The 14,209-nt window shown below is 36.2% G+C and overlaps 1 protein-coding gene across 3 annotated transcripts in view; it reads right to left on the minus strand.

Annotated features, from left to right (window-relative positions):
* The window catches only part of LOC148675759 (cilia- and flagella-associated protein 47-like), a 210,456-nt gene that overhangs the window by 34,427 nt on the left and 161,820 nt on the right, over window positions 1-14,209 (minus strand). For 2 of the 3 annotated variants that reach the window (XM_088646922.1, XM_088646914.1), the window contains exons 57-58: window positions 8,688-8,786; window positions 2,225-2,384 (exon numbers count right to left, since the gene is read on the minus strand). In XM_088646922.1, the coding sequence (XP_088503048.1) occupies window positions 2,225-2,384; window positions 8,688-8,786 (259 nt within the window). Of the gene's footprint in view, window positions 1-2,224; window positions 2,385-7,725; window positions 8,088-8,687; window positions 8,787-14,209 lie in introns of those variants that run through there. The other variant, XM_088646930.1, reaches the window with a different exon arrangement.

Raw genomic sequence — 14,209 nt, forward strand, 5'->3', positions numbered from 1 at the left:
AAACCAGATAAACCCTAGTCTGGAATTAGACCAGTAATTAGACTGGAAATCAGTTACCCTTTCTTTACCATGCATTAATACATCTATATGACTGAGATTCATCTCTACTTTCTGAAATGGTCCCAACAAAATACATATGTATAGTTTGACTCATTAACACTTAATGTTTGCTGCCTCGTGAATCCCTTGATATTTCAATGATTTTATATGCCTGAAGAACTTTTAGTTAGTGACTCTTGCATCTTACTAACTGTTTTATACCAGTGAAAAAACTGTATGGATTGTATTTGCTTCATAAGTCAACACTGTAACCATTGTCAAGGGATTTTCAAAGCTTTTTGATCCTAAGAAGAAGCTCTTAATTTGCTGAATGTAATTATAAAATTATGAAAAGGCCATCTGAGCTGGAGACAGAAACAGTAGTGGGAACTGACGTTCACAACTTAAATTAACATGTTCATTGAAACAAAAATTAAATTAATATGCTTTTAGTTTAAACATAAATGTGGGATTCAAGATTTCAGATACAGTACCTTCAGAGACAAAAAGTAGATAAAAGTCTGCACTGGAGCATAAAGCTTTGATATTTTTGTCTTATAGTATAAGTCCAGTAAATTTAATCTCTTACTAGGCAAAAGATGTTCTTTCACTTTCTGAAAACTTTCACTTTATTCTTTCACTTTTATGGGTACATTATGAAGTCGTACAATTCTGTCATACAATGGTCATGGAAAAATACTTGTAAAATTGAAGTTGCATCTATAAATAATAGCACAGAAAATATGGTGATTTCAATGGCATGGTTGCTGTTGGTTCAGTTACTGTGTCATATTGTGTCTTATTATGTCATATTTGGGCCTGTTCATATTACACATTCATGTTATTTCATTCATCTTTATCTTCAAGGTTTTGATTTTCAAAACAACAGTGATGTAGATAAACGTAATGCTCCGCAGCCAAAACGTTGTGTTTTCTTTCTTCTCTTTCAGCATGGAATAAACCTTTAACTTGTTCCTTTGCAGCATGCTGATGCAGCTACCTACTTGTAATATAAATTATACTGTATCAATGTATCAAGTCAAATGCATTTTATTTACATTTATATATTATATATTATAGTTTCCAAATGAACATGATGTGTTTAATATTTAATCAAGTTTCACCTATACTAACTTTCATGAACAAGACTACACTTTGTGTTAAACCTAATAGTTTCTGTGTTTGAAATTAAATGACTAATATTTAGATAATCAAATAATTGTTTCATCTATGTGTTTTCAGATACCTCTTTCGCTCATAATTCAAAAGCTAATTTCTGAAAAGTTAACTACTGTAGCTGTACAACAACTCATGAATTTAGTTGCAGAGGAGAACAGGAGTGTACAGGAATTCTTGGGATACTTAGGTTTTTTTACATGGGAAATGGCAAAAATACTTACAGTCATAAAGTGTTATATCTCTGGAACTGGTTTCTGTTTGTTGTAGCTCTGTGAGCATAACACTCAAAAACTTAGCTGTTCCACTTAGTTGCAGTTAATTTTTTAGATGAGATGTTTTTTACATTGGTATGGCTTAGTTTAAAGATGTTTATCTATTACAATGAAGCCTTTAAAAGCATGATCTCTAAATATACCGTAAGTGTGACAGTGCAGGAACAATGATATTTAATTGGTAAGCTTTCAGACCATCATGAGTTATTCTACAATTTTTTTCAAGAAGTAAATGAACAGCCCTCCTTTGGTGAAGGGAGGTTACGAGTCAAAATACAAACTGATGGGGATTTTCATGCATGAGTTCCCCTTTTCGAAAGAAAATCTCAATATAAAGTAATTTTTGATCATCCGAAATATTTTCTGAAATTTTAAAACAATCCAACAACTGAAAATTTGTATTAATAATTAATGACCCACAGTAACAATGTACAGTACAGTATGAAGGCTCTGAAATTTAGAGATGATGACTGATCATGTGTGTTCATAACATGACTGAATTAAACCCTTTTGAATACTCTATACAGGAGCCTGACTATCCTGCAACTTGTTTTAAATAGATTGGCTACAGAGATATACATCAACTACATGGCAGAAGAAAATAAGAAGTATAAGAAAATAGTCCCCAAATTTCTACAACAGTCTGCAAACAGACTCATTTTATTGCTTTATACTGTAGTTGTATTACCTTGATACTGATGTCCCATTAAACACTAAGAATTGCTTAGAATTACCTTCTTAAATCCGCAGCCAGGTGATCATGTGGATTGTATTTCCAGCTTCGGCCATTTTGCTTCACCATGTGAACTATAACCCAGGCTTTACACAGCTTCATGGAGTCTGGTGCAAATATCACTGGGATGTCCAGCTTTGCCTTCGGGGTCAGCAAGATACCTGAAATCATGGACAGTAAAGGAAAATGTTTAAGCTGAAACAAGTACACAGCCATGGAAACAAGTTGCAATTTTAGTTATTTTACTGGGGAATGTTGTTTGTAAAACTACAACTGAGCAACGAACACCAGCCATGTTGTGTTTCGTCTTCCAGTCCTATTGTGTTTCGCGAAATGTATTTCTTAACTAAAGTCACACCAAGCACTCACCTCCCATTTTCACTTGGGCAAATGCTATTTTGAGATCTGAGCAATTCTGCAATATTGGTACATTATTGATAGGTACAGAACATGAACTGAACAGCTAACTATAAATGCTGCTGCAGCTCAGGCATGGAAACAGTACAGTAATAAGCAATTTCCATTGCAAACACAGAGGGACACAAGCACACATGCTGAAAAAAAAATTGATAACTAAATGAAAAAAAGAAAAGTGGCGATTATATAAAATAAAAAAACACGTAAACAAAGGAAAAACATTAATTGGTTTTACTATAGCAACATTAGAGAAATAAATACAAAGATATTTTTATTCAATGAGAAAAATGAATGCACATTTTGGCCCACATTTTTTTTTTAATGAAAACCTTATGAATCTAATCTTGTTTTTCTTTTTTTCTTTTTGCTCTTTTTACCTGCACTGAAGAGATTGGAATATACAGTACCAATGCACTATGTCTCATCAGGTTAATCTATTCTCCTGCTTCTACCACTAACTGGAATTCTGGCTGAGAGAGAGAAAACAGTATAAGGAGTTCTGATGGCAAGTAATTGAAATTTTGATGTGTGTCAAATAGAAGGTTTATTGCATTTGACGGATCTATTTTTATTTTTATTAGGAGCCCCGGTGCCTGTTGAATGACACTCTGCTTATCTCTGGCAATACAGTTTTTTTTCTGCATATTTCGAAGGGGCATTAATTAACGAACAGTGAATACAGTTCTGTCATACAGTGATGCGCTCCAGTCCTGTTTATTCATCTCCTCAATTTTAATCAAGCACTTACTCTGTGGCTTAAAAGAATACTTAGAAAAATCTGCATTATGGAGACTGACAGGACAGACATTTAGCAATAAATGCAGGGATTGACCAACCGTGTCAATCTGCATTGGTCTCCCAGTTTTGCCTACCTTTCTAGTATGCGTTTTAATGAATAAAGCTTTAGTAAATTTCCGTTGAACGCTAATGAATCTTACCGAGGTGTAAAACATTTTTTTTAATGATTATAAAAAAATATGTGAAAATATATCAAATGACATAAATTGAGAATTAATTTAATCTCAAACAGCTCAAGGCGCAAAATATCACCGGATATCCTAAGCTTCATCAGAGATTTATAAAACATAGAATAGAAAGGTGAAATAAAAAAGAACAGATTCTTGAATTTAATGCAAACCATATAAAATTTTAGTTCTGTGACTATTGCACATCCTTGAGTTCTTTTTTCTGCTGTTTATATTAAAACTGTGAAAAAAGCCTGGTTTTAAACAGTTTGTTGGAGAGGACAGCATGCAATTCTCATGTCTATTTCACAATACATCTTGGATAACAATTTCATTTTTGTGTGAAACACCCATGATGCAATTTATCCAGTGAGGCTGCATATTAAAATGATGTGGCACTGTGGCAATCATTTTTATTAAAAGATGAGTAAATAGATTTGGCACCTGGAAACTGTTAATCACATTTTCTATGTGTAATGAGAGGCATGCTGTGTTAAACTGTGGACAGTTACATTCCAATTTAAATAAATTAAGACTGAAACTGTGAATTTATGACCCACAGTAACAATGTGTGAAGGCTCTGAACACTGCTAGGGTGATACAGTGAAAAATTTAAGTAAATTTGGAGATGACTGGCTGACACCTGTGATCGTGTTTTAATTAAATTACTGAATTAGTCCCTTCTGAGTACTCTACACCAGATCCTCACAATCCTGTAACTTTTGTTACAATAGGGAGGCTACAGGGATATACTGTACATCAGAAGAAAATAATAGGGGGTCTTTGAGGACAAAAAAATATGTAAAGACGAAGCTTTTAGGTCAATCATTTCTTGGTGTTACCTTATCGATGTTACAGTAATTTTATGCGACACTTCAGGAAAATATTTAGTAGACATCACATGTTGCACTATTGCTAAAGTGGCTTTTCATTTTGATCCTCAAAGCACTCGTGTTCTCCCACAAGCACATCAATGTTTCACCCGACAGAGTGGTCTTCCGGTTTCGCACCGTCACACGTTTACTAAACAGATCTATACTGTACAACAATATATTCTGGAGCTGGTGCTTATATTGTCATCCATCCACTTACTAACAGCTTCATCCAATGCAGGGTCACAGGGGAGCCAGAGCCTATCCCAGCGGGATACACCCTGGACAGGACGCCAGTGGCTGAGTGGTGGCTCTGTGGCTCAGGATCTGTGCCTGTGGCTGGAAGGTTGCTGGTTCAAATCCCACAGCCGGCAGAGGAATCCTACTCTGTTGGGCCCCTGAGCAAGGCCCTTCACCCCAACTGCTCCAGGGGCGCCGTATAAATGGCTGACCCTGCGCTCTGACCCCCAGCTTCTCTTTCGCTGTCTGTGTGTCTCATGGAGAGCAAGCTGGGGTATGCGAAAAGACTAATTCCTAATGCAAGAAATTGTATATGGCCAATAAAGTGATCTTATCTGATCTTATCCATCAGAGGGCACACAGACATACTTGCACCAGGGCCAGTTTTCACTGATGCCAATTAAACTGCCAGTTTGTCTTTGGACTGTGGGAGGAAACCAGAGCACCAGGGAAAACCCAAGGGAACATGGGGAGAACCTACAAACGTCACCCCAGGAATTGAGCCCAAGGCAGCAATGCTCGCCACCCATTTCGCCCCTGTTTGTATAGGATTAAAGCTAGAATACTCCAAACCACAAAAGCGTGGAGATGTCTTCAATGCAAAAATATTGTTAAAGTAATTAAAAAATGTATAACATTGTCAAACTTAACATTTAATAAAACAGTTGTACATTTTATCATTTATAATCAGCTAAAAACCTAAACAAGGAAAAATGATTTATAATGTTACTTTTGAAACTTTGATATAAAAGGCTTAACGAGAGTAAGAAAATTAATGCACATTTCAAATGCATCTATTGGTATGTGCTTTCCTCACTGTTCACCACTAACAACCTTTCTTCACCAATCTTTCTTTAATGTTTTACATGATATCAACAAGCATTTAGTTTACAAATACAACTTTATAAATATATTACATGAGTAAATATGTGTAACAGTTCTTATTTGGGAGTTCAACACTGTGTTTGGGAGACCAAACATTATTCCCCCTTCTTACAGAAAAGTAGTTTTTTAAATTATGCTTTTTTGAGGTGTGCAGCATCTTTTTAGGAATATGTTGCTGCCAAAGAGAGTGAATGGACATCTTCAGATTAAAATTCTTCTGAGACTTTTAATACTGTATTTCCTAGACAACAAAACTTGCTTTCTTGCTTTGTATAAGTACAAATCCAGGAACTCAATTTTAATTTTCTACAGATAGAAAACAGAAATTCCATTCAAGTGATTTACTGCTTTATTTTTTTAATCTATCTGTAAATGTAAAGTACCTTCTCCACACTATAGTGCAAAGACATTTATTTTACAGCCTGCTTTCAAATCTATTGTGAAGTACTTATCAGAAAACAGCTTATGTAAATACAAAGAAGCCAAGGACATATTAGGTCAGCATCTCTTTTTCTATTATTTATAACAGGGTTTTCACATTTAAATGGAGAATTCTGCAGAATTTGTGTTTGAATAAAATTACATTTTAGAATTAATTGTAAATGGTAATGTTATTAGTCTTTTCAAGCATGCATTTAGACTGCTAGTGATTTCTTCTTCATTATGTATAGGACCTTAAACAGTTATTATTCACTGAGAAATATATTTCAATGTAACACATTTCACTGTGGGAGGCATGGTGTGCAGTGGTAAACATTGCTGCCTCACAGTGCTCAGGCCCTGGGTTCAGTTATGGACCTGGAGTGCTGTCTGTGTGGTGCTTGGATGTTCTCTCCATGTTTGCATGGGTCTTCACCGGCCACACCAGTTTCCTCTCACAGTCCAGAGGAGAATGCTGGTAGGTTCATTGGCTTCTGGGAAAACTGGCCCTGGTGTGGGTGTGTGCGTGGCAGTGTCCGTGTGTGCCCAGTGATGGACTGGTGCGCTGTCTAAGGTGAACTCTGCCCTGCGCCAGTTGTTTGCTGGGATAGGCTACAGTACGTCTCCCTGTGACCTTGAATTGGAAGAAGCAGTTAGAAAATGGGTGGAAATTCACTCTACAGAACTCATTCCTCCTTATGAATTTGTTAGCTTAGATCCTACACTATAGAGCGTGGAAATTTTAGGTTTTTACTGATACATTTAAAAGATTCTTATGTACAGTAAAAATACAATGGTTAGGAAAACTAAGGGATTTTCAAAGAACAAATATTTTTATGCATTTGGAAGATATAAATTGAAGGATCGGAAGAGAAAAAACTGTAGGAGACAAAATGAATTGTATACAGAGGAAAGATGAGCATATTCCAAATTAAGTCATAATTAATATTCGTGAACAAGACCAGCTTTCAGACTCAGAGTCAGTGCTTTTTCAACATTTAACAATTTGATTACTAACAGATTTTTTAATATTGTAATTATTAACAATAATGAATTCAGATTTTTATGTTAATTTTCAAAAGTTAAAAACAACTTTGAATAACTTGTTGTATTAAGAACTAAAATATGTAGATATAAATAAATAATAGAGAATTATCCCATAATTACCTGATAGTACATTATCACAAAATTATTATTTTTGAAAATCATAATGTTCATACACTCAAAATAGTTTTTGGGTGTATGAAAGTGCCACATCTAGTGAATAACTTCAGTACAGTCTTTCTTGTTTAGGAGTACGTCTGAGGGTCCCTATACAGTATGATATTGTTCACATGAGTTATAAATGGCAAGATTGCATTATGGCTTTCTTCTGCAGCATTGGACATCACAAACACAAAAGTAAAAGGTCCAGTTGAGCATTTGGTACTCTAGGTTTTAGGTGCTGTGAGTGCATAATGTAATACGTTATTCATTCAATGGAATTATTTTTATCACATAATGATGTGATAAAGTACTATCATAATGATATTGTAATTTTAATGTTAAAAAATTATCATGAAATTATGCGATGTACAGTAATGTTTTTTCCTTGCGCCTCTGTACGTACAATATGTTATATATCGTGAATACCAAAAGGAATGTAAACTGTAATTGACTGTAATTTCAATTTGTGCTATTAATTTAAAAATGTATCTTAGTGGCTTCATTCAAGAGTAAGCTTACCCAGGCTGTGACTTTCTGATTATTAGAATTTAAGACTTAGGATGGAACGAACAGGTTGTGTTCTACTGAGGATGATAGATGACCAGGAATGAGAGTCACAGAAGCGCTCTGTGCTTGTGCAGTCTGTTCCAATTCGGATCTGCTGGTGCGCTGTCTGCTGAAGACAGCGGGGCTGACAGGCTCAAAGACGTGATTGAAGAGGATAAGAGAGGCTTGTCATGAAAATTGGGAGTGAGGATCAAGGTAGCGTGATAACAAAGGGTTCGGGAGATTCCAAGCAGGCTGCGACTTCCAGCTGAAGCTCTGAGTGTTATGTCATCTAAAGATGGTGACATACAGTCTGCAGGTAACAAAACCAGGAGAGGTCTTTGTTCTTACATGTCATTCTCAATATATCTCATCTTCCTTTATTAGATTTTATTCTCAGCAGTTCTTTGTTTTTCCTTTTTTTTTTAACTTACACAGCAGATCAGCAGATTTACTCATGTCTGTGTTTTACTGTTATTTCCATTCAGGAAATAATAGTAAAATAGCAACATGCAGTAAATGGCATGTTGGCACTTTCAACGTCTCTTTAAAAAATCACATTTTCTTTAAACATAATTAATATATCAGAATAAATCATATACTGTCTACAATCATATTTAAAGACCTGTGATTTAACCAGCCCCTACCTAACCCCCCTAAAAAAAGAATTAGTCATAGAAATATGTCATAGAAATAGAAATAGATAAATTTGAAACTACTGAAACTACTGAAGAGATCACCATTCTCCATAACATTGATCCAGATGACTTTTCTGGTTGCTGTAGATGTTTTTTCACATACTTCACTCATATGACTGGAATTGTAAAAGATATAAAATAAAGGAAAGAGTCATTGATAGTCGTTTTGTTTTGAACAGGAGGAAGAAGCTTGTTACTTTAGTGTTGTACAGTACCTTGTGTTTGTCTGAGTGGGAGAGAGAAGGCATGGACTTCATTGCCACCGGTCTGTCTAGGAACAGAAGGGATTGAGTGGTGCAGGGTTTCCTCCTGATCTGATGCAAGAATAAAAATCAATTAATCATTTAATGCCATTCTCAGCAGCAACGAAACATAAAAGAAAAAGTCACCTGAGGTTTTAAAATCTTATGGCAAAGTTGATTAGAAAATTAATGTTCTTTCAAAGCCACATTTTTATTTTATTTATTGCCCCTTTCAACCTCAGCATGTGAAGACTGTTTTAGAAATGGAATACACTATACAGTATATACAGTACAATATACAGTATGACAAAAATGTTTTTTTTAATTAAAGTCATGCACACGTCATGCTCAATAATGTATTCTATATTTTTTAGATCCTATACTGTTTAAATAAATACTTTGAATTTCTTTTAAAGAAATCATACTTATATACTGCATGAACAAGAGAGGAAAGCTCTCGTGATGTCTCATCTTCAGACTTTCACCTTGTAAACTGCAGCTCAATCTCCTCAAATCTAAGTTTTGCTTATAAAATATAAATGTTAAATAGCAAGCTTAATAATATTGCACAGAGCAAAGTCATATTTAATTAATAATTCTAGAAAACACAAGGATAGCATTTATTCACACCTGTACTCAAGTTTTTTGTGAGACTCTACAAGTATGGCTTGCAGAAACTGAAACAATAAGAATGCAATATAAAACTCAGAACTTAAAATGTTAAATGATAAATTCCAACGATACATCGTGCAACCTGAAGGCACAGTCTAGACAGGGTCTCCAGGGTGGACTGGAAGAGCAGCAGAGCAACCAAATGGTTGCAAGGGATGAAAATGAGCCTCACAAGACACAGGGAAGAAAAAAGAAAGAACAGTTACACTGTATGACCAGAAGAAGAAGAGAGGAGAGAACAAAAGGGGATATAAGGAGAAATGAGGGATTAGGGGAGTGATATAGGAAAAAAGAAAGTCTTCAACACAGTAATAATAAGTGGCTGATGAAAAGCATGCAGGAGAAAGATCACGTGGGATAAGCAAATCAGGAAGACATGGACTGCAGAGTTTTTAAGTAGTCAGAAAGGCCAGATTCATAAGAGACCAGCAAGTAGGAAGTGACAGCGGCCTGGGGACCAGGAGCTTAGTGGAGTTAAGTTGTTGGGAAAGGACAGATTCTGGAGCTGCTGTTTAGAAAATGATGACAGGAGTGTGTGATGGATGAATTGAATGGAAGATGGTGTAATAAGGACAAGGTGGGGTTTAGGGTAAGACGAAGGCAGTGGGGGAGAGGGATTGATGGCCAATGTGTCTGTGGGTTTTTCATTTCCACTGGTGACTGGTTTAATTGGCTCAATTTAATTAAGTGTCCCCAGGCTCTTCAGTTGACACTGCTTTAAAGAGACCTTGAAAACCTGCAGATATATCAGCTCCAAGATTGGAGACCCTTGCTGTAGAGAGAAGAAATAAGCAAAGGAATTGGTTGGCAGATCTGAGCACAGGAAGCGTTAAGAGCTATTATTTAGAGAATTGGTATTATACAATCTACAGAATTTTTAATCTTATTGTAGTTATAGCTGGTCCTATAATCTGTCTGTTTGATCATTAAGTGTTTTTTTAATGTTTTCCCTTGGGAAAACCAATGAAGAGTCACTGATAAACATTATAATTTGATGCCTATGAATGTTGCAGTTTAATTGGCTTAAAATATGCTTTTAATCATTTAAAAGGCCTTGACACAAGACCACCAATTCCATTCTTTTTCTACTCCAATAAATCAGATTACTCAGGGTTGAGTGTGGCACAGACACAAAGAACTGTTTTGACAAAAGCAATTCTTGAAAAGAAAAAAATCACACAGAGCATACAACACTGAATTCACAGTTGTACAGTGCATTTTTTTCTCAAATTGCTTTTCTGTATACTTTTAGAAGCCCTACTATTAAAGATCTGGTGCATCAATATAACAGTGTTCAGTAATGCAGTAGGTCAAAACCGAACCTGAATGTGTGCTGACCCTCAGTAAAAGGGAAAACCCACTCAAAAATGCTGGCTGATATTGATCACAGGGTTGTCGTGCAGACAGTAATTGACATTTCTATGGGAAGGAATGGTATAAGATTACGGGCTCATGAGCACTAGAACACTGAAGAGCAAGTAGCAGAGTTTCCCCAGTAAAAGTTCCTTCTTGTTTCTGCCGCTGTGTCGAGCCTCACATTCCTCAGATACAAGCGGGCGTGGTGCCCCAGGGGAATCCCACTGCTGTGCCCGATCTGACCGTGCAGGTGAACTCTGTTAAAACACCATGTAGGAAGAGCTGCCATCCTCGCCACCAGGCTCCGCCCTCCTCACAATCATTTCAAGCACGTGGCATGGCCAACGGCACAGGCAGCTTGGGCTCAGACTGCTCACATTTATCAATGGTCCTGTGTGAGGAGCCACACCAGGTATCATTGTCAGACATCTCAGTATGAAAACATTGTAGTGATCGATGCTGCTAAGCACAGCTGTGCCTAAGAGGCTAAGGATCAGCTTTATTAGACCCCACCCCTAAAGGGAAACCAAGGTCAGTGTCCTCCTGGAAGGGACGAGCCCTTTAATAATCTTTAATTACCTTGGAAAGCATACATAGTACAAGCCTGGTTATGGTCTTGAATTCAAGAGAACCCTTGGACATGAAGTCTGAACCTTCAGTTTTTTATGTCTTGCACAGACTACACATTAGAAAGAAAATAAAAAGGAAAAAACAAGAAACAAACATTATTATCTTTCTTTAAAAAGTCCAATTCTGAAGTTGTAGCACCCCTACTATATGATATACATTTCTCTTTCCAGGGCTTCTACTACTACTACTGTCTACTACATTGGACAAAAAAATCAGAGTGATTGAACAAATATTAAGACATGACCTGGAATGCTTATCTTCTCCTGGCAAAAATAAAAAAGTAATAAAAATGAAGAAAGGATGAATAAATCTGTTATTTCCAGTCTTGCATTTTCTTACGGGTAGTGATTGAAAAGATATTTATGGTGTATAGGCAATAGAAAAGTGTGTTTTTGCACACTTCTGATATGTACTGTAGCTATGACAAAATTAACAAGAAGGTTTGTGAGCTTCACTCGATTGATGGGCACAAATATATCAAGGCAAATAGAGAGGACACCTTAGAACCTAAGTCTCTGAATGAGCAGAATTCGCTGAATGACAGCTATTTCTAACTACTAGATCAGGTTTGAAGATATGATGGCTGTTTGGTCAGCTATTTTGAGACTGCTGTGTATTCACATGGAAAGACTTATGAACAGAATATTCACTGTTTATCAAGGTAGGGTCAACAGGCTTTATGTATTTTGGTGAATATTTGTTCTTGCCATTGCATTTTGTTGGAGAACTGCTAAATTACTGACTTTGGAGCTTCTCAGAACTGATACTCCAGATAAATGTGCTCCAGAAAAAGAAACTGCATTGCATTATTTGGTTGTATCTACATACAAAATATGTTGTTGTAAAGCTTGTGTTATATAGTTTGTGGTGGTGTTTTGATTTTGATGATAAAAACTGATGGAATTCACCGGTTCTGCTGTGCATGTATGAAGTGAACCAGTCAGACCTACACCCAATTTCTTTATTTTGTTAGAAAACAGTTTCCCTGCTGTTAAAACAAACTTGATGGTAATATTTTCAGGATTTTCACTGGTTTATGGATATTAAAAGTAAACTGCTAAATGTAGATTTATATCTTGGGTCAGATATGGCTGTAATGGCTGCATAATAGGATGATTTACAACCTGCAGCAAGGGAGGAATCCAGCACTCATGTGAAGACTAAGCTAAATCAATGCAATCTAACCTGGGACAATCCAATGTGAGCTCAGTGAACAAGTTGTGAAATTAGCAGCGAGGCTAAAAAGGGTATAGATTAAATCACAAAAACCCAGGCATTAAGCAAAGTAGGGTAGGCCAGAGTGGTATGTTGGGTACCATTGAGCCAATTTGGCTTACTAGCTCAGCAAAGGTCAGTGACATGGCACAACTTTTGCTGATCACTGCAGTCTGTCTACCAAACGGAGCCACGTTTAACAGTATAATTTCATTTTCAAAGTGCCAAGAGCACTGTAAAAGCCACAGAGCACTTTATAAGGTTATAAAAAAAATCTCATAAGCAAAAATCAGTTACAGAAAGCAGTGATAAAAATCCCTTGTCAGTTCTAAGATTCTAAACCTGTTAACTAGGAAGGATATCAACAAGCGAGCAGCAAAGCACCTAAATGTTCTACCTTCAGCTCACTGAAGATAATGCTTTGAAATAATCTAGATTCTGTGATCCTGGAAAAAGATTAAGTACATATGAATCAAGTTTTTCCTGGAGATAAGAAGGCATATAACTTTTTTTTTTAATTATTTTGCTTTCTGTAAAATTAAATGTGAAAATGTTGACAACAAAGGGACCTGAACATTATTTCTCAGAAAACCATATACTGTAGGTAATGTCAATATGTAATGTAGCTGCAACACAACATGCAAATTTGCAAACTGGAACCCACATGGATGTTTCAACAAATATGGTAATATACAGCTGAAGACAGGTTTCCCCAGCACGCTGGAACATGTAAAGCACTCTTCACTGTTTTGTTACTAGATCATGGAAGCACACCTGACTGGGGTGGCCCAGTGGCCAAATACAGAGTGCTACTGTCACACAGTCATGACTCCATTTCTTGAAAGCCAAAGTTACTGCAGTACATCTGAACCTAATCTTGCTGCACAATAACACTAGACCACACCAGGCTGCACTCATGAGCACTGACAATATTACGGGTAGGAGGTGCTGGACCAATAATACTTTTACCATGTTTCCCAATGTTTACCTGCACCCATCTTAACTTTAGTTATACTATAGTTAGTTAACTATGAAAACAACTTTCTTCCATTGCTGGCAGTAAGTTAACTTTACTCTTCTGTTTTATTTAAATCTATTTTTTTTCATATCTGAACTTTTCTTATTACTTCAGTAAACTCTATGCTCCCTTTTGGCCAGAGTGAATGCTTCGAGTGCCAAACTTTTTTAACACGCTGGGGATACTGTATGTGGGTGGGATCCATCCATAACACAAATCATGCATTTTATTATACCTAATCAAGGTCAAGTCAAGCGCATCTTTAAAAAGCATAATAAAAAAACACATCTTTAGGTAATGGAGGAGTGTCTTAGGCGTTTTTAAATTAATGGCTATGTCACATTTAATGTACTCTAAACCTGATGCAAGTTCCTCTGTGCTCAGATTATCCCCTGCAGGGGATGTTGAAATCATGGCATTGGCAGTTGTAATTCTTTGGGGAAAAAAACATCCAGAAATTCAATTTATTCAGGTCAGAATCAATTGTCTCCTTCCTGTTGTTTGTTGACAGAATTCACCCTGCTCTTTTTTGAGGTGTCTGAATCATAAGGAAATGCAGAATTTTTGTCCATGTCAATGATTTTGGTAAAAGTCTAATCTAACT

The sequence above is a fragment of the Lepisosteus platostomus genome, chromosome 2 (assembly GCF_059453375.1).
Source record: "Lepisosteus platostomus isolate fLepPlt1 chromosome 2, fLepPlt1.hap1, whole genome shotgun sequence".
In the NCBI taxonomy this organism is placed as follows: domain Eukaryota; kingdom Metazoa; phylum Chordata; class Actinopteri; order Semionotiformes; family Lepisosteidae; genus Lepisosteus; species Lepisosteus platostomus.